Source organism: Neltuma alba, unplaced genomic scaffold (assembly GCF_004799145.2).
Source record: "Neltuma alba isolate B1F8T4 unplaced genomic scaffold, ASM479914v2 tig00011119_pilon, whole genome shotgun sequence".
Taxonomy (NCBI): Eukaryota; Viridiplantae; Streptophyta; class Magnoliopsida; order Fabales; family Fabaceae; genus Neltuma; species Neltuma alba.
In genome coordinates, this window is record NW_021635856.1 from 42,573 (window position 1) to 62,524 (window position 19,952).

The 19,952-nt window shown below is 35.4% G+C and overlaps 2 protein-coding genes across 2 annotated transcripts; both read left to right on the plus strand.

Annotated features, from left to right (window-relative positions):
• Positions 1 to 5,920: 5,920 nt before the first annotated feature.
• LOC114761340 (uncharacterized) lies at positions 5,921 to 13,746 on the plus strand. Its single transcript, XM_028950686.1, has 14 exons — positions 5,921 to 6,263; positions 7,879 to 7,934; positions 8,028 to 8,202; positions 8,591 to 8,692; positions 8,973 to 9,044; positions 9,362 to 9,478; positions 9,606 to 9,683; positions 9,975 to 10,037; positions 10,118 to 10,214; positions 10,895 to 10,973; positions 11,119 to 11,330; positions 12,422 to 12,567; positions 12,818 to 12,940; positions 13,272 to 13,746. The coding sequence occupies exons 1-14, from the start codon at positions 6,177 to 6,179 to the stop codon at positions 13,431 to 13,433; spliced, it is 1,569 nt and encodes a 522-aa protein (XP_028806519.1). The 5' UTR covers positions 5,921 to 6,176; the 3' UTR covers positions 13,434 to 13,746.
• A 1,363-nt stretch (positions 13,747 to 15,109) lies between these two features.
• LOC114761341 (uncharacterized protein C3F10.06c) lies at positions 15,110 to 18,888 on the plus strand. The gene is given in 8 exon segments (XM_028950687.1): positions 15,110 to 15,570; positions 15,907 to 16,068; positions 16,654 to 16,713; positions 16,716 to 17,303; positions 17,452 to 17,552; positions 17,631 to 17,739; positions 18,196 to 18,255; positions 18,474 to 18,888. Coding segments are annotated over 8 exon segments (1,545 nt in total). The 5' UTR covers positions 15,110 to 15,284; the 3' UTR covers positions 18,653 to 18,888.
• Positions 18,889 to 19,952: the final 1,064 nt, after the last annotated feature.

Sequence of the window (19,952 nt, forward strand, 5' to 3'; positions counted from 1 at the left end):
ATGTTAAATGTGTTTATAGGGGATTTTTTAAACCTTTCCAAACAGACACATTGAATCTTAACCATAAATTAAGTCAACTTGCCGAGTCTTGAGAGTGATTTTCACGTTAAAGGACATTTTGTATAAAAGGTCATGATTTTGATTGGAACGATTTCAAATTCAATTGTTATCCAACTAACCCCCTACTTTAGAATCCAAACTTTCGAATCGTTGAGGGCATTTCCCGAAGAAGACGTGATAGGCGAAGACATATACAATACGAGGGTTTCAGGTCTTTGGTTGCTTCTCAAAGTCTCGCATGTTACCAGAAACAGAGTACCAAAATAGCAACATGTCATGTCATCACTCTTTCCGCTGTGCATGGCATCAAGAGTGGAGGAAACATATATATTACCTAAATATTAGCCACTGCTAAGATTTTCATCATAGTGATCCTCAGGTCTTTTTTTGTTTTTTGGGTTGGGGTGGGTGTGAATGAGATATAAAGAGTGAAATCCACTGTGCAATAATTGTGAGAGTCAATGACAAGGAAAGGCATGGTGGAAAGAGATCCCCGCTGAAACAACACAGCACCTGTTTGCATTCTGCAGCAAGTGGGTTGCTTTTTGGGGCCATCATGTCCGATTCAACCTGGTCCCTACATTGTTCTTTCCTTTTCAACCAAAAATTTACTTTGATTTCAAACTTGAAACAGAGCCCTAATTTCCCTATTTTCCCTTTGCTTGTCTTATCTTGATCCTCTCTCCAACACACTGATGCTCGATTTCAAACCTAAACTGGGGGTGTTTGGATAGAAACCAAATCATAGTTTCAGAAGTGCTTTTACGAATTACAAAGTAAATATGTGAAGGAAATTACCTCGTTTTACGAAAAAGTGCTTCTGAAACCATGGTTTTGGGTTTCCCAAATACCCCGTATTTTATTTTAAAGCCGAGGTTAAATTTGAAAGCTATGGGATTTCAGTGGTAGGTAGGTGAAGAAAGATGGATAGATAAGAGGAGAAATAAATGGAAAAAAAGGGGCCACATGGCGAGGGGGAAAGCAAAAGCTGGCAAAAGCCAGTGCTCAATTCGGTGGCACACTTCCACATCAACCCCACCATTCTGTGGGTCTCTTCTTATTCATTCTTCTAAACGCCATTCTAATCACTTCCTTAATACCCTCATTTAATTTTCTAGTTTTGCCTTTTTTTTTCTTAGCACCACTAAATATCAGATTATATATAAAGATGATATTATGACAATAATTAAGTAACTTTAAACATATCATCTTCTTTTATTGGTTGTCATGACCCAATGATTGAGAGAGGAGTTTAAATCAATTGTTTATGCAATCTTAGTAAAAATGTTGTCATTCAATCAAACTCCTCCATTAGAGTGAGTTTGTTTTATTTTTTCCAACATCCCTCTCACTCATTGGACAGAAAGGCTATCTGCATATTAATATATCTACATATAAAAAAAATATATTACGTCCGGTCATTAATATAACATCCAATTGATTAATTTTGAGAGATTAAAGTAGTTAAATAAACTACTTTAAAGTATTATATTTATTTTTTTCAAATTAATATGTCTAATTTATAAATTGATATACAATCTAATAATACATATAAGTATGTCAAAGTGATTATGCAACATATGTTATAATTAAATAATTTATCAAGCCTTTTAATCTTTAAATTAATCAATTAGGTCTTACATTAAAAGGCGAATATAGTATTATTTACAAATTTTAGTTAAAAAAAATTGTATTTATGAATTGTAAATTGAATAACTCGTGCAGGATCATACTGAGCTGTGTATTTGCAAGTCTTGGACAACATGTACACGCATTCTCACGAAATTTAAACACCCCACGTGATGTGTGGAATTTTCTTACTTTCTTTCTTCCCTTCTTTGGTTTTTTTTTGGTGGTTTGGAAGAAGGCGGGGCATCCCAAAAACGATCAACAAGATATTTACTTACTAAGATTTAAAATTTAATAGACAAGTTGAATTGTCTGCTAATGTCTCTTTCACAGTTAAATTTTTGTCCATATTATCAAAAAAAAATAATAGTGGTATTAGTAAGTACTGTCTCCTGTTTTCTATAACGCTGTAATATTGAAACTCCGTCTAATTTTTGTGTGGAAATTGAATGTCTATGTGCACACAGAAGCCAGCTGTGATAAGAATATTAGTGGGGATCTGGAATATAATCTTTTGTTGAGGTGTTGCCCCGCTCAATTGGCTCACGTGCTCAACGTTTTATTTATTGATCCCACCTACGAAGCGTTTGAATATTATAAAAAGTGCTTTTTAAAAATATTTTTTCACATATCGAGATAAATTTCTCCACATATTTATTTTGTATACACTTCTGAAACTATAGTTTAGTTTCTATCCAAATATTTTTTTAGTTGCGACAGGAAGGTGGTTTGGTTGGGTCAGATTCAAACACTATCAAGTACAATGGACAGTAATTTAAATTGGAGACTTCTTACTTAAATGGCTTAAGCCTCCTCAACTAGATCTATAGCCTATTGATATGATTTTGGTTAAGGTATAGACATAGATTTGGTTTTTTGAGTTTATATCAAGTTTTATTTTAATCTCTTGAGTTTATATAGTGACCCCTCCACGGATGCAACGCCGTTGTAAATTTAGCCTCTCTTTGTTCTCTAATTGCCCCTCCCGCCATTTCCCACTACTGGGGACAAGATGGCCTCCTCATGTTCTTCTTTTTCGGCCTTGACCTGACATCTCATCGGCCTCTTATCCTTCCTCCTCAACGGCAATGCGATGTCTTCCCTAAAGCTTAGAACCGAGTCCCCTGATTCTGTTGTTTCTTTCTTTGGACCTTCGTTTTTTTTTTTTTTTAACACTTCAAGCGATAACAAAGTCCCATGTTATAATAATCCTAATGACATACTATCTCCGGTTGTAAATCTAAGAGCTGGTTAGCGATTCTAAATATAAGGTTTGGTCCAATCCCTTTTATCTCCCAAATTTATAATGTGTTTTTAAAAATATTCTTATTGATTGTAATATATTTCTACCCAAATGTATATGATCAAATAAGGATACTTTAAAAAAGTCAACACATATTTATTATAAATAATTAATTTAACTAATTTTTTTAATCATTTCAATTAGTTATCTGACTCGTGTACCAAAGATTGGAAGTGATACTAATGGCAGATAAAAATAAATTTGTATCTACTATAGCCCCTAAATTACCAAAAGATCAGTTATCTTTAGAACATAGTCGAGAACAGCTTCCACGCCCCTTGGACGATTTCATTGAAATCAGTAGGGCCTCTTCCAATCTTGTGACAACCAACTCGGACGCTATTGATTAAGAGCTGCGTCCGATAGATCAGGATGAAGCACGTGAGGAGGAGACGCCATTGTGACAGAGGAGAAGACCCTTTTTTGTTTTTATTTTAACTTTAAAATATGAAAATCATTATATTAAGTAATTAAAATTTCAGCCTGATTTATCATCATTTAATTGTTGAATCAGCATTTTCTGTTAGTGAAAATTAATGGTATTGAAAATTAAACAACTAAAAATATACTAATACTTTATAAATTTATAAATTTAAGAGACTAAAACAAAATCTGACATAAACTCAAATGTCTAAGTTTATACTTTAACTTTTTGAGTCTTTCATTGGTGACTAAGCATCCTGAGCAATTCAAAAATGGATTCTTACAATAATTATGAGAGAAATTTAACATTGACATGAGACACACTCATATGAAAAAGAAATTAAGGTATGGATGCTTGTAATTGGGATTAGGAATATATAAATAAGAGCAGGATCTTGAATCTGGGGGAAGAAGACGCTTCCCCAGGGATCCCCCACAGGCACATGGCCATTCCTTAAAACCAGATTATGATGCCACGTCTTTCTTAAAATTCCACCATTACAGTATTGATTGTCACGTTATGACTCTCTCTCCTCTGTCTCTAAGGGTGTGTTTGGTTAGAGGGGAGGGGAAATGAGCCCCTCCCCTCATTTGGTTAAAAATTTTGGAGGGGAGGGGAGCTAAAATGTCCCCTCCCTCCCCCCATTTTGGCTCCCCTCCAAATTGGGAGTTTTTGGAGGGCAGCCAAAATTTTGGACCATTATGTCCTTATGATTTTTTTAATATTTCACTTCTACCCATAAAATATATTATTATAATATTTATTTCAAATAAAAAATATATTATCCTAAGTAAAAAAATAAAAATTATTTAAATAAAAAATTATTTAAATAAAAAATTATAATATTATAAAATTAATTGTTTTTTTATAAATATATTATTTATTAAATATATTTTAAAGCTGGAAAAAAGATAGCCTAAAGAAAATAAAATTTCATTTTTCTTAGAGCATATAAAATTTGTTAATTTGATTATTTTAAATATATTATTATATTAATTAGAATGAAAAATTACTATACCAATTTTTTAATACACATATTAACATGATAAGACTGAATTTTGATTAAATTATATAATTTAAATTAAGATATAAATTAATTTATATAATATATCAATAAAAAACATAAACTAATATATAAGGGTAAAATGGTAAATTGATTATTACTATCCCTCCTCCCCTCCCCTCCTTGAACCAAACAAGGGATCATTAAATACCCTCCCCTCCCCTCCCCTCCTTTTTAATCAAACCAAACAAGGTGAGGATGAAACCTCCCCTCCCCTCCCCTCCCCTACCCCTCCCCTCAAACCAAACAGGCCCTAAAATGTCCACTGCTCCGCTCTTCTCCTTCCAGACGGCTTCACCTAACATTCTCCCTTCCTAACGTTCTCCTCAGTCAAGTGCAGCTGTTCATCCTTTTCCCCTTATCATCTCCTCAACTTTGGATATGCTCCTCCGCTCCAGAATATACATCCATTTCTCTCAACCTGATTGACTTGGTTCAAAATACTATCTCCTATCCTAAATACTCCTCCAGTTTTAAATATAAGAGTCTTATATTTAGGACCGGAGGAGTATACAAAATCTCATTGGTAAAACTAAATCTTATACTTAAGATCAAAGTTACTTGTGATATTTGTCAAACAGATGCTAATGAGTGAAAACAAAAGTATAAACAGAGTATGAATAAGATGCAATAATCATCAGAATGGCAGCTGAAAATGAGAGGGAGGAATTAGGTTAAAAAGGAGGAATGATTGAGATGGAAAAGGGAGGGATTTTGCCGAACAGACAGGAGTGGAGGCATGTGCAAGGCTGTCCGGAGCACAAATCCAAACACCAAACTCGCGAAAAGCCGCTTTTATTTATTATTTATTTATTTATTGGACAAACAAAATGAAATATTCGGATCCTCGAAAAAGCATCTTTCCCCTATCGAATCCGCACGGGACGCCTTCCCGTTGTGAGGGTCCCTTTCCCTCCCTCCCCATTCCATAACCACCAATCCAAACGGTCTCTCCTCTCTCTCTCCTCGGCTTAATGAATAATTTTCTTATTTATCAGCCGAGTAAATTTCAAAATTTTTTATAAGAAATTATATAAAAAAATATTTTAAAAATAAAAAAATTACTATGAAAGTTTTTCTTAATTATTTTATAATTATATAACAAACTATTTTAAAAAAATAAAAAATTACTATGAAAGTTTTTCTCAATTATTTTATAATGTAATAATTTCTTTAAAAATCTTGCACAGTTTAAAAGTTATAATATTTGAAAAAAAAGAAAATATATGTCATTTTTGTGATGTAAACGGATATTTATATAAGTTCTAAAAATGGTTTAATTTAATAATTAAAGTATTTCAAAAACAAAAATTATGCAGATTTAAATTTCAGCGAGGGGGTGAGAGAGGGGGGGGGGGAGAGAGAGAGAGAGAGAGAGATTGTGTGGTCAAATAGGAGAGACAGTGTCTTCCAAATATAAAATGAGGCGTTGTCTCTCTCACTCAATCTCTCTCCATTTCCAAACACTCCTCTCCGTTCTCTCCCGCTTCCGTATCTCAAATGCTGTGCAAGGCCATCTGAGAGCGACGGAGGGAGAGAAACCACCTCGCCTTCCCTCTGGCTGGCCCCTAAGGATTCTATTGTCGCCGCCATTTCAGTTTCATTCTCCCAAGCAACTGCATTCTCATACTCTTCTCTATATATAATAATCCTTTTGGGGCCTTGAAGTGGAGATAGACGGAGAGAGAAGGGTCACAATGCCTTCCTTCGGGCCTTTCGATTTGTTTCTCTTCTCTCTCAGCAGAGCCTTGTGCAGTCCAGCCGCTGTTTTCATTCAGATCCAGGTTACGTTTTTCCCGTCATTTTGTTTTTTTGTTCCCCTCCCTTTTCTTGCTGCTCTGGATCCAGGTCCCTTTCTTTGTGCTTAAATGCACCTGCTGTAAATTTTAATTCTGATTCTGAGTAATTATTTTAATAAATGAACTTAAGACCTTCCTTTGGATGGGATTCAGTTGAGCTGGAGTAATTTTTCCCAATTGTATGCTTTTTTTTTTCTTTTTAATTTTTTGAAATGATAGTTATGTGCTGTCTCTTGGGCTTGTTGATGGTGAAAGCTCCTGAATGAAAAATTATAATTTCTTTTTTGCTAAATAGTTTCTTAGCTATTCAGCACTCGACATATTGCTTGAGTTTTATTTTGACGATCGCGGGTTTTGGGAGACGTATGCACACTGTCTCAGTGGCAAGTTCATCCTGGATTCACGTTCGGTAGTGATTCATTCTGGTTGCTGGAGATGATTATCTTTTGGATTAGAAAATTTAGTCTGGGGCAATGGCAAGGGGCGTGGAATGTAAGTTTTTCGTTAGAAGTGAACTCAATTTTGCTACTGCCAGAAAGATGATCAATGGTTTCGCTTTGGCTTTGTAAGTGCTGCCTTGATTCTAAACGTTAACTTTGGATTCTTTAGCTATACAGTCTCGCGTGCCTCTGCTGCCTCCGAGGAATTTGTTCTAATTTTTTCTGTTTGTGTTTAAATTTGGTCCTCCAGTATAGTGTGGATAGGTATCGGCTTGCAGTTGTTTATCCCTGTATGCAATGTTTACCTGTGATTTTAAATTCCAATATGGTGATTGCCCAAAAGTGCTGATCAATATGGGCATTTCGGACTGCCATTGTGGCTGGCTGTAGAAATTACCGCAACAGTAATATCACTGCTGCAATTGTGGCTCGGAGTGCAGCTTATAAATTTCAAAATTGAGATCCATGATCCTCAAAGTTGAGAATTCTGATTGTCTCAACGCCTGATGAAGAATACACTTTATGTCTAGCAACATATTGGAGATGGGAAGTTCCGCTTGTGATTTTTAAGGGGGTTTTTGGAATTAATTGCTACTCTTCTCAGGCTTAGGGATGTCAAGCTTCTGGCTGCTAATGTAGTAAGATGGTTTAGTTATTCTGGTTGAGGAATGGAAGGTGAAGGGAAAACCAGCTTCTATGGACTTTATGTCACTCTTTAGGATGCATAGGTGGCTTCACTGATCTAATGTTGTGCCTCCCAGTGTAAATATTGCCATTTTCCTGATAAGAACAATTCCACTATGGCATATTAGCATTTCTGTGGAGTTCGCTTTAGCCCAGAGGTTCTTGTAGTTCTTGTGTCATGTAGAGTGTAAGGGCTTATAAAACAACTTTTGAAAATGATACTTGTTGAATGAAATGGAATTAGTGGAGGGGCAAATTCAGCTTCAACTTTCTGATCCAGATTTTATGATTGTATGTTACCACCATCAGGAGTATCGTTATATAACTTTTACCTTTCAGTTGCATCATTGCATGATAATTGTCGGCATCAGGATAAGGTGGCATGAGAGCTTGGCTTTTATTTCTCTCCCTTTGTTGCTCAAGTTAAAATATACAATGACAGCATGTGAATCCTATTTTTTATGTGTCCTCTGCAGGGATGTGTAATTTGCTTAGCCCTTGCCATTGGGTGGGCTGGTGCTTCGTATGTCAGGTATCTATTTTCATTGCTGTAAAACAGAGTCAAGGAACAAGTTTTAATAATATTTCAATGAGATCTTTAAAGCATCTGTTTTTGTTCTTACAGGAACAGAGAGATTAAAAAAATGAAGGATGGTATGCGGAAGAAGAACAGTTTTGCTTTCCTTTACCATGACATAAATCAACTTGAGCACTCCAATCAAGTCAATCTGCCAAGGGTGACAGTGATTATGCCCCTTAAAGGGTTTGGTGAACACAATTTACATAATTGGAGAAGCCAGGTGAGAATTTATGCACCTCTGGAACTTTATGGGAAAAAAAACTTAATTTTACCCTTTTGGGTAGTATTTATATGTGTTCTTTGTTGGTCCCTTTATCTATATCAAGTTTTGGCTTGACATCTAAGTGAATACTACATTTATTTAGGCATTTTATATCCCTTTTTCGTTCCCTCAGTATTTCTAACTTTTAGAAAAATCCACTATATTCCTTCAAATTATATTTGATTGATAACATTTAATTGTTAATTGTCGTGTTTTGAATATCTTTTTGATTTAACCATGAGGTATGGTTGTCATCCAATGTTATGGCATCTTTCCGACCTTTTCTAAGCCTATCCTTTAATAGAAAAGTTTTGTTCAATATAGTTATACTCTTTTACAAATGCAGATCACATCTCTTTATGGTGGACCTGTAGAATTTCTTTTTGTGGTAGAAAGTACAGAGGATCCTGCTTATCATGCTGTATCGCGACTAATATCAGAATTTGAGGTATAAACTAATCATTGCATTCATATCAAAATTTTCCTAATATTTCTTTGTAAAAAGGTGATGTTGTGTCATATCTTGTATAAACGCATCTGATCTAGTTTACGTTCTTCCTTGGCATTTCTGGAAGAGTAGAATTTTGAGGCTGGGTTCTGTTCCCTTCGGTATATTTGCAGTTCTCTGTTGCTGTTTTAAACCTTCTTTCCTTGTATGATTAAAGCTAAACGTCCTCCTGTTAGTTATTCTTCGACTTGGATATGAGGTGCCTGTTAACTGTATCCAGGATCACGTTGATGCTAAGATTGTTGTAGCTGGTTTGTCAACAACATGTACTCAGAAAATTCACAATCAATTGGTAGGTACTATTTTACATACAATTTAATAGTCTTTTTTAGTGCAAAGTAGGGCCTTGCCAAATAGGGATATATTGTCTTGCCATCCTACATCACCAATTTCTTGGTGAAAAATGTGACGTGTTTTGGTTTTTTCATTGATTAGTTGTTGTAAAATATTTTCCCTGTATGTACTTAGTTGGCAAATGAATGTTTAAATGAGCAGTGATAGATTTTTGCTCATTATGTTGGAAAATGGTGGGTTGTTTTTTTCAAGTGGATTTTGTCAGAAGTGTTTTACCAATTATGTTAATAATGCATACTGTCTGTATCTGGACAGGTTGGAGTGGAGACAATGCATAAAGACAGCAAGTATGTGTTGTTTCTGGATGATGATGTTAGGCTACATCCTGGGTCTATAGGAGCGCTTACTTATGAGATGGAAAAGAACCCAGAGGTACAACACCTTTTTTTTTTTTTTTGCCTGGCATTTTGGTCACTATTTTTGGTGTCTGATTCGAATAATTATGGCTCCCTTTGTTTAACTGTTTGATTGTGTTCTTAACTGTTTTGATTACCCACAGATATTTATTCAAACAGGATACCCTCTTGACCTGCCATCTGGAAGCCTGGGAAGTTACTGCATCTATGAATACCATATGGTACGCTGCTGGCACTTGCTGTATGTAACTAATTTCTGCTGCTTCACTGTGTATAAGATCATGTTCTTCCGTTTGCCTTTTGTTAAAGCCTTTAGCTGTTTCAATACATATGAAGCTTTGCTAAACAAATTTGTCTATGGTCATGGATACTTCATCTGTATGCTAGAAGTAGGCTGTTATCATTATGACTCTTAAGAGGTGAGAATGAGAGCTCTTCATTATGGTTGCTAATATTATCATATTCATATACTTATTCCAACATTTTTTTTTTTTTTTACTTTCATTTAACAGCCTTGTTCGATGGGCTTTGCCACTGGTGGAAAAACTTTCTTTCTATGGGGAGGGTGCATGATGGCAAGTAACTTCTACTACTTTTACAAATTGTGGGTGTTGCCTAAAACAACTTGCGTTCTAACTACGTAGAGTGCCCGCAGATGCATGCTGATGACTTTAGACAAGACAGATATGGTGTGGTTTCAGGACTTAGAGATGGTGGATATTCTGATGATATGACTCTTGCAGCTATAGCTGGTATATCTTCGATTCTGTTTTCAAAAGTTGCCTTGAAAAACTTTTATCATTATGTAATGCAGCTATGCCAGTATTGTGCATTGAAATAAGTGATAAAAAGATGGCTTTTTATGGTATGTTATTAGCATCTAAGAGAATTCTGCTTGTTCTTGCATGCTGTTTATACATGCACATTTTGCAGAATACTTATTGTTGTAGGACAGCTAGGAAATAAAGAAGGGAGAAGGAAAAGGAGTGAGAGATAGAAAGAAAGGAGGGAGAAATAGAGAGGAAGAGGGAGAGGAGACAGTGAATGCAAGATCTCAATTATATTCCGAAGGCTAAAAGTTTTAACAATTGAGGAAACTCTAGGGCTATTTATAGAGAGTTAGTTGCAATTATTTAAATAATATCTAAACTTATCTTACATATGATAATCTAAATCCTAATTAAAAATTTTAACTTTTTAGAATAAAGATAATCAATAAACCACAAAAATAAGCTTAATTAAGTTCTAGGTTTTTCCTTGGACTAGCAGAGGTCTTCCATTCACCATTATTTTTCTTGGAAGTAGATTTCTCTTGGTTGATATTTTCTTCAGTAGATTGATGTCCTTATTCTGTCTTTCATGTTCTATCACGCAGAGGTCCTTATATATGTTTTATTTTGTTTCTAGTTGTTTATTATGTTTTCTCTTTCAGGGGCTCACAAAAGTCTCATTACGTCTCCTCCAGTTGCTGTCTTTCCACATCCCCTTGCAAGTGATCTTAATTTTGGAAGGTCTGTGATTATTGTTTATTTTAAACCAATATGTCAAACTATCTGTACCCTATGGTCCAGCGGACAAATTGAGTGATGCTCTATGTTTATCGAAAATTCTCTTGTTTATTATAACTGTATGTTTATTTTTATACAAAATGTACAGGTACTGGAATTATTTGAGGAAACAGACTTTTGTTTTGGAGTCATACACAACAAAAGTGAACTGGATGATGAACCGTGCACTATTTACATCCCACTGCTATCTGTCATGGGGATTTGTAGCACCATATTTTATGGCAACAATTCATGTTGCGGCAGCGCTTAGATCTCATGTTAAAGGATACTCACTTGAAGAATTGACTCACACTACTGTTGGTGAGCCCACTACTTTTGCTGTCTAGATAGTTCTTAAGTTAGATGTAACCAGAGTCAGTATTCTGACGCTGAATGAAGGTTATTGTTAAACTATTGGCTAGATTGCACATAACTCATGAGTTATATATATTCCTCTAGATTCTTACTGTGCTCATAACCCCATGTCATGAGTTTTTCTGTTATTCCACTAACAGGATGTGAAATGTCCGGCAATTATTTGTGCTTGATTTTAAGTTGAGGGGATTATATGCGCATAATACAAGTTGAGGGGGTTATCCACACAAAAAATGAACCTTGCAAGAGTTCAGCATCATTGACATATCACATTCCATTTAGGAATAGAATGGACTAATAGTAAGGAAATTATTTGCACGCTAATTATATAGGAATTCATTGCTAGTTTTGTTTGTTTGAGGATGATCTTCACGACTCAAAAGTGCAAGAAGACTTAGCCTTACCTAAGTGTCAGGACTTGCTATTCATCACTAGCCTGAGGCTTTATTCAAACACACAGACTGTTATGTAATATCACTTTTGTGGAATATTTTTTAGGGAGAATTACAATGAGGTCCCAAGCAAGAAAAACAATTAAAAAACAAGTCTCAGAGATTGTCATTCTCACTATAGGACTTGTCATTATAGGCTGTTGAGGTTGTTATTGAGACTTTTAGTAATTATTTCTCTTCTGTGGGACTTGATTGTAATTCCTTCTATTTTTTATAGAAAAAGAAAGAGAAATGCACTTCCTGGGGTTTGAATTTGTGTTCTCTTCCTTATAGGATGAGATTGCTTATGATCTCAAATCAAAAGTGACTTGAGGATACTAAGTTATACTCAAAAAAAAAAAAAAAGAGAGAGAGAGAGAAAGAGAAAGAGAAATGGAATATATTGTTCCAACAATTCAGTCAGATCATTTTAATTTCAACCATTACACCCCTTTGTAGTTGCATTTGAATTTATACATTTCATGATATGTAGACAAGACCTGTGAAAAATAAATTAAAAGTTGCAGAAATGCACTGTTTAGTTTGACTTTGTATTTTGAACTTTACATTTTGGTTCTTGTATTTTGATGTACTTTCTTTGCCCAGGGTTACCACTGGTGAGCTTACTAGCCATATGCACTATAATTGAACTTCTTTCAATGTGGAACTTGACGAGGATCGAAGTTCAATTGTGCAACATGTTGTCTCCGGAGGCACCCCAACTTTCGCTTGCTTCCTATAACTGGTTTCTTGTGAGTATATTGGCTTTGCCTCACGCATGATTTATACTCAACCCGATGTCTTGTACTCTTTCATTTCTCCTGTAGCTTTTCAGGCTTTCTGCTAAATCCTAATAATTTTCAATTTAACAGCGACTCAGTGATTTAGGACTTAAAGTATAATATGCCACATAGCGAAAGGAAAGTGAATTGTCTGGTTACTGATTGGCAGAGTAATGAACGTATTTCCGCCAAAAAAAGTAACTTTTTATCTATTGAGCAGGTGTTCATTGCAATGCTGGTGGATAATTTTCTATACCCTATCTCTGCAATTCGTTCTCATTTTTCTCAGTCTATCAATTGGTCTGGCATTCGGTATTATTTGAAAGATGGAAAAATAAGCAAGGTAAGTTGGTCATGTCTTCATTTTTAATTGAGTAAGCAATTTCCCCCTATTTTAGCAGACGCAGAACTATATGCTATTTAAGTACTAGATTCATGAGGCTTCTCTAGATGGCACCCAAAAGAAAAAATTCTACATTTTTCTTTGTGAAGATGTTGAGGTTGGTAACCCTGATTGAGATTATGTTCTGTGATATATGACAATCATGGCGCTTAGGAGTGGCTTACTGATTGAATTGCTTTCAGGCTAGCCATTGATATTTCCGTCTCTAGTTCATGAACTGATGCAGCTGTTTACTGTGTTTATGGACCAAAATGATTTTGTATATGTGCAGATTGAACGAACTGAAAGAAGCAAGGATATGGATCCGGTATTCACAGACTTGGGAGGAAAACATTTATACGGCAGGAAGGGATTACCAGCCAGAGAGTCATTCCTCAATTCTTTGTCCCGAAGTTTGGCGCAATGGCGTCAGCCAAAAAAGTTTGATAACTAGGAAATGCTTCATTTTGTGTCTCTCCACCATTTTAGGTTTTGTGGGCAGCATGAGCTTAGGAAGTATACGGGTACTGGGTTGACCAATTGGTCATATTTATTGTCTCATGCATTCATGATTTATTCATTGATTTTGAAGGGTGTTAGGAAATCCTAGGTCCATTCAGTCCATCATTCTTCAACTTCATCCCCTTCCTATTTAGGGTTCATCTTGTAGTTGTAATGATTCAGTTCTCAGTTTATACACAACTTTGACCTTGTGCTAATATCCCAAGCTCTTGAAAAATTACTTATAAAAACCTTTCGTTCTGGCTTACGTAAAACCAGCAATAGAAATGGGAAAATTTAGGTGCTATAAGCGGTGATCTGTGGAGAAAATAAAAGCAAAAGTGCAGGATGTTTTATCTATTTATTGTTTTTGGATACATGTTTTGTCTAATTTTTAAATTGTACAATCTACTCTTCTCACTGTTTCAATCCCTTCCACAAACGGAATGGGCTAGCATGCATTTTGTGAAAACTATAAAAAGCCCTGAATCCATTAAACTCGCATGACGTTGAGTTCTCCGCTTCAAACGTTGTATTTGGATTACCCCTTGTCTGTGGGCTCAGGTGGTGGAGGGTCAGACTCTCATAAAAAAAAAAGAGTTCGATCCTAGAAAGTGTCACTTTATTATAGCTCCAAACGTGGTACTGAGAGAGGCATTACCACAGCGTAATAAAACTGCTTATTATGCTCTTATGCCTGTAAGGACAGGTTCCAGTGGATCAAGCGTTAAATGTTCTGTTTTTAGATCGTGGATGAATCCAACTTTTTTCCTAAAATTTTTTACCGAAAAAAAACCTTGTATTTGGATTGAGAGAGAGAAGTTTTGATGAGTCGAATATTTTCGAAAAAGAAAAGTGGGTTGAAAGTTTGGAAAATTTAATATACAATTTCTTAAATTTCACAATATTATTAATTAGTTTTTTTCCCTTATAGTTTCTTAATTATAGGTATTAGTTTCTATATTCATGGTTTGTTAATTTGTAAGCAACAATGTTATCAGCTCCTTATATAAATTTCACTTAACATATAACTCAATTAATTTTGTCCCAAATTTAAATAAAATCAAAATCAAGCAAATACAAATTTTATATAGATGCAAATGCGAGACGATGGCTATGAGATAATGATTTCTCACTTTTACACTTATAATATTTTATTTCATCATTTGAGTTTGAAAAACTTATACTTTATATTGTGTTGTGTGAATTCTTATACTTTATGTTTTGTATCAATTTATATTTGTATGTCTTTGAATAAGTGTTTATAAGAATTAATGCTTATAATTAAGAAAATAAAAAATTACAAAGATTTGATTAAAAATCAACTGAAATTACAGTTGTTGACAAATTAATTTTCCAAATTAAAAGTAAGAAATTGTATGCCAACAATTAAAAAATAGAAATAAAAATAATGAAATGTTTCTAATTTTTTTTATTGATATACTAATGTAATAAATTTTAATTTAATTACAATTGATATTATCATTGATTTGTGATTTATCATTGGACGCATGTTTTGTTTTATCTAGATTCCTAATATTATGATTATTGATATATTACTGATCAATTTCATAATTATTAGGATTTCTTTTGTTAAGTATGTATTAACCCCATACAAGCATATAATTAATATCAATTGATTAATGGGAGAGTTAGGTCTAGAAGAGCAAATTAACGCCTGATTCTGGCAACAATAAGTTCATTCCTGACTGCCTTCGCCGGATTTGGGAGCTTGAACCTGTAGAAAGTACAAACTGTTTTTCCCTATTCGGCGGACGCCCCTCGCAGACAAACGAAGTGGAGCATGATGGAGGAAGGGACGAAGCTAAGCATTTATAGGGCAGCGAGAACCATAAAGCGAAGAGATAATACTCTCTACAATGCGTTGAGATCGATATACGAGGACTCCATTTTTGTGGGTGAGATCAATCAGTTATGGCCCGACCTCCCTCTTCTCGCCAACCTTCGCTGCGGTCTCTGGTACTCCCCCAGATTCCACTCCACCTGTTACTTCAAGTCCACCGATGGCCACACCAATAACTGGTCCTTCAACACATCTCGCCTCAATCTCCATGTTGCTCAGCTTGCTGGTACAGTGACACCTTTTTTCTTTTTATCTTTCCCGGTACTGTTTAATTGGATGCAAAATACTGTCAATGACAAGAAAAAGGAAATTTTGGTTTTTCAAATAGATGTAAGACTTTCACTGGGCTTTTTTTTTGTTGAGAAAATTAGAAAAGGTTTCTCCCTTCCCTTGTTTGTATGCAAGTTGGTGCTAATTTTACAGTTATTTCTTCTTCTTTTTTTTTCAATAGTAATTTCTTTATGCTGAGTTTGATGGAAATGTAACTTCGTCCACCCCATTTAATACGCCTTTTCTTTTGTGTTTTCGTCTGTTTTTTCTTGGGTCGATAACGATTCGGTAGGACAGAAGGGAGGTTGTTTCATTGTTGATTCCACCCGAAGAGGAAAGAGGTTTCCAGATAGCATGTCGAAAACAATACCTATATGGACATGTGTTTTGAATCGAGCGATCAGGGATTTCAGGAAGAAACTTCACGATAAAGATGCTTCAACCAATGGGGTAAGTAGGATTAGGGGAAGGCAAAAACTCTCTCCCGTAAGCATGGAAAACTTTCTTTCTATCTAAGCTATTTTTCCTTCTACCAAACACAATAAAATACTATCCGTTGCCTTTTTCCCTTCTTCAGATGACTGTTTCGTGTACCAAAAGCATTCTCAATGCCTCATGCTAGGCTTGTTTGTATTGAATTATAGTGACACAAAAAGAGGTCTGGAAAAATTTTCTGATGATTTCAATTGCACAAGTTACATGGGTGGATATCCAAGTAGGAGGGTGCAGCCCTAGCAGCTATTTAAGGAAGTAAATAAACAAAAAAAATTTACAATGAATGAGAAGTAACACATCGGATACAACAATACATTCTAACATATAGCATTTGCTCTCCTGCCATCTTGCTTGTTGTCAGGATCAAATAGGGCATGGCGCACAATGAATTTTGTCAATAGTCTATGAATAATAGTTTTGGTATCTTACCATGGATATTTCATCTTTAAGGTTATATATGTGTTGCCCTTACAATTTGTTATGTTTTGCTGCCTTCATAAACAGGATTCAAGCGCTTATGATCAATGTCAGGAGATTGTGGGAGATATGTCCCTTGACTGGGACTGTTCCTTGCATCTTCCTCTGTGGGTTTCCGAAACTGAGAAGCTTCCATTGAGGAGCGCCTTGAAGAATGGACTGAAAGGTTGAAAGAAAGTGGAGCTGATATTGCTTCTCTTTCAGCATGCTTGAAGAAGCCCTTGCGTCCTCTGTGGATTTCACAAAGAACTCTCATCTGGATAAATGAAGTGCCCGACCATGATTCTTGGGATTTTACACCCATCATACTAGTGTCCGCATCTTCCTCAACTGGCATAAGTCAGCATAGGACTACCTCTGAGTTTAGCTGGAGTTACATACCAGGCGCTGGGGATGATGAAGAAAGTTGGGCAAGGGGTTTATCTCCTAATCTTTTTTGGAATCATGTCTACGATATTATAAACTCTGGTCCTGATGTGTGTAATCAGAAAGTTGCAGATATAGTTGAAAAGAGCAGAGTATACCGTTCTTACAGAGGAGAGAATGCCCCACAGATCACAGTCAAGTCTCTTAAACCATCTTCTCTATCGCATGATGAATTGTCTGCATCTTCTGATATTTCAAACATGAACTTTGACATGTTGAGGTCTCCTGATGAAGATTCTGTAATATCTTGGCTGGGTTCAACAAATCTTTCTGTTGGACCTTCTCAATGTGGTATGCCCAGTGAACTGATGTCCTTTGTATCACTGTCTGATGCATGTTCTTGAAGGACGTCCAACCTTCATGACAACTATTTTAATTGTACAGGTTTTAGTTCAAGTGAATAGTGCTTCTCTTTTTTATTGGTTTATTTTTGGTGCAGCTGCAGAAGTGCCTGATGTTGATTGCATATTGAATTGTGATCATGAGTCCATCTCTGTCCCTCTTCGCAGTGAAGAAGCTTATCTGCATCTTCCCATTCTTGTGAGTATAAAGTGGAAGGAAAGTTTGCTTCCATTATTTCCAAGGAGGAACTTCTTATCTTAGTTTTCTGATGTCCAGACTTCAAAATGTGATCGCTTTTCCTTGTTAAACAATCTTCCTTCTGCGGTGAGCTTTGCAAAGTCGAATCTAAGTGAAGGGAAGCGACTTCTGGTTTGCTGTTCTAACGGTAAAGGCTCTTTAAAGTTCTCTCTCTCTCTCTCTCTCTCTCTATTGTTTGTTATGTTAGATATATTAGTCAATCCATTTTCGGGCCATCCTTAATCAGTCCATTCCCAACAGTTTAATTCGACAGTTCAGTTACCTAAACAAGAATTTGTGCATTACCAGATTCGACATTGATTTTTAGTTTGTTTAGGATTTGAGAACAACTTAGCCATCCTTGATAGCACTGCATTGAAAATGTTAAATGTATTTGTAATGATTGAGTGAGTATTAGGAATTTCAGGTTAGCTTCTCGTATGCTTTTCAACTTTGTAGTTCTTAACTTCCTTTATGTCTTCGGTTATGTTTTGAATGGATGACCTTCCATTCTCCTGCACAGATCTATGGATAAGGAAATCATTTTAATCTCTATCTATTCAACTTTATCATTATTTCCTACTTATTTTTTGTTGCTTTTCAGGGGAAGATATTTGTGTATGCGTTTGTCTAGCAATTTTTACCTCGTTATTCAATGAGAGAGGTACATGTCTGTGCTTTGCATTAGATACCGAAGATTAAGTTAATCTCTCGCAGTATAAAATCAACGCTTTCTGGGATCTAACGGTTTTTAAGTAATCACCTGTTTTCCTTGAAATATTTTCACCAATAAATTTAAGGTATATGCATCATTAGCATTAATATTAGTGTTCCCATAATTACTAATCACGTTCCTAAAATTGTCTCATTTTTTATGGCTAGGTAAGTATGATGGTGGAAAGTCCTTCAGCGAGACCCGTATCACCAAATTGGAGATGAGGCGGCGACTTGTATATATCTGCAAGTTTGTGACAAATGCAAGACCTTCCAGGGGCAATTTGAGGCAGGTTTTCAATTTTCTTGTCGGTCTCACTTCTCCTCAGCAAACATCAAATGACTAATTAGCCATTCCTTTTTCAAAGCTTAGTTTTACCTTGAGGATAGAGATCTACGTTACGTTATGTAAAACTAGATTTTGGGCTCCATGCAAATTGCATGGAGTCTCAAACTAGAATAGGCAGAATAATTTAAACTATAATTTGTTATTACGTACAATTTGTCATTCATGCATTCTTGTTCATGTTGTATTACTTATTAAATATGGTTGCAGGTTAAAAAAAATATTATTTCAGTCGCATCTCATTTGTCATTCTCTTCCCACATCAGTCTGTGACCTAAGAAGCTTTGTTGAATCTTTAGATTACCAAACAATAAAGGGTTAAAAATCTGACTAGCGTGGAGTCGTCTTTATAACCTATGCTTGCTGTGCCTTCCTGTAAAATCATATGGCTCATGTAAATGAACCGTCCTAATTATACCATTGTCGCCCTTAAAGCAATCATCTTAATCATACTTCATAGACCTGCTTTTGAAGTACCACCATGATGCCGCAAACAATTTGAAGTCTGATAAACGAAACCAGAAGTAAATGATGTGGGTACAACCAATTTCTTGTCGGAATCCCACTTCCCAACTTATACATCACTTTTATCGCCTAAATTAGTCTCGGAAAAGCTGTAACTAGCTTTATTTTCTCACCATCTTATCTTAACCCTTCACCAGTTCTTATATAGGGAGGGAATGCTAATCTGCACACAATCATTACACGCACATGCTCACTCTCCCTTATATCACTTGGTAGTTTGATTCCCCAACCTCTTTTTTCAGGTGTCATTAAGCTACGAGACTTTCACTTCTTATTATACATGTACTAGCTTTCCAATCACTGTTGAATAAATTACTTTTGTTGCGGAAGAAATTACTGTTGATTTTCTAACTGACCGATTTAGCTATTAAGAATGATGGTGCGCCACTTAACGCCAGCATGAAATTTTCTTACACATGGGCATCAGAATAAAGCGATTTAAAAAATGGCATGATTTGGTTTTCCCTTTTGATAATTTGCCTAATCCTCTTTGTGAACGTAGGGTGCACTTTAACTAATCAAGCAGATGATTATTTCATGATCGGTGGCACATGTTTTACATGGATTGGAAATTTAAAAAAAAAAAGAAAGCAAGTAAGTTGAGCTCCGTGAAATAAAACATTAATAAATTGTGCAGACCAACTTTTAATGACGAAGGCAGCCAGAGTGAACGATATAGTTTACTCTTTAGGCGTTAAAATAAATAAATAAATAATCATTTGTTTTCAAAGTGCACCGCTATGTAAAGTGTTACGCCGGCTTTTATCCTCAATTTG

What these genes read in the sequence shown, in the direction of transcription:
- LOC114761340 (XM_028950686.1), top strand. Translation starts at nt 6,177, where the DNA reads ATGCCTTCCTTCGGGCCTTTCGATTTGTTTCTCTTCTCTCTCAGCAGA. An exon ending in GCATCTATGAATACCATATG is followed by an intron (nt 9,684 to 9,974) that starts GTACGCTGCTGG and finishes TTCATTTAACAG; the next exon opens with CCTTGTTCGATGGGCTTTGC. An exon ending in CTTCCTATAACTGGTTTCTT is followed by an intron (nt 12,568 to 12,817) that starts GTGAGTATATTG and finishes TCTATTGAGCAG; the next exon opens with GTGTTCATTGCAATGCTGGT.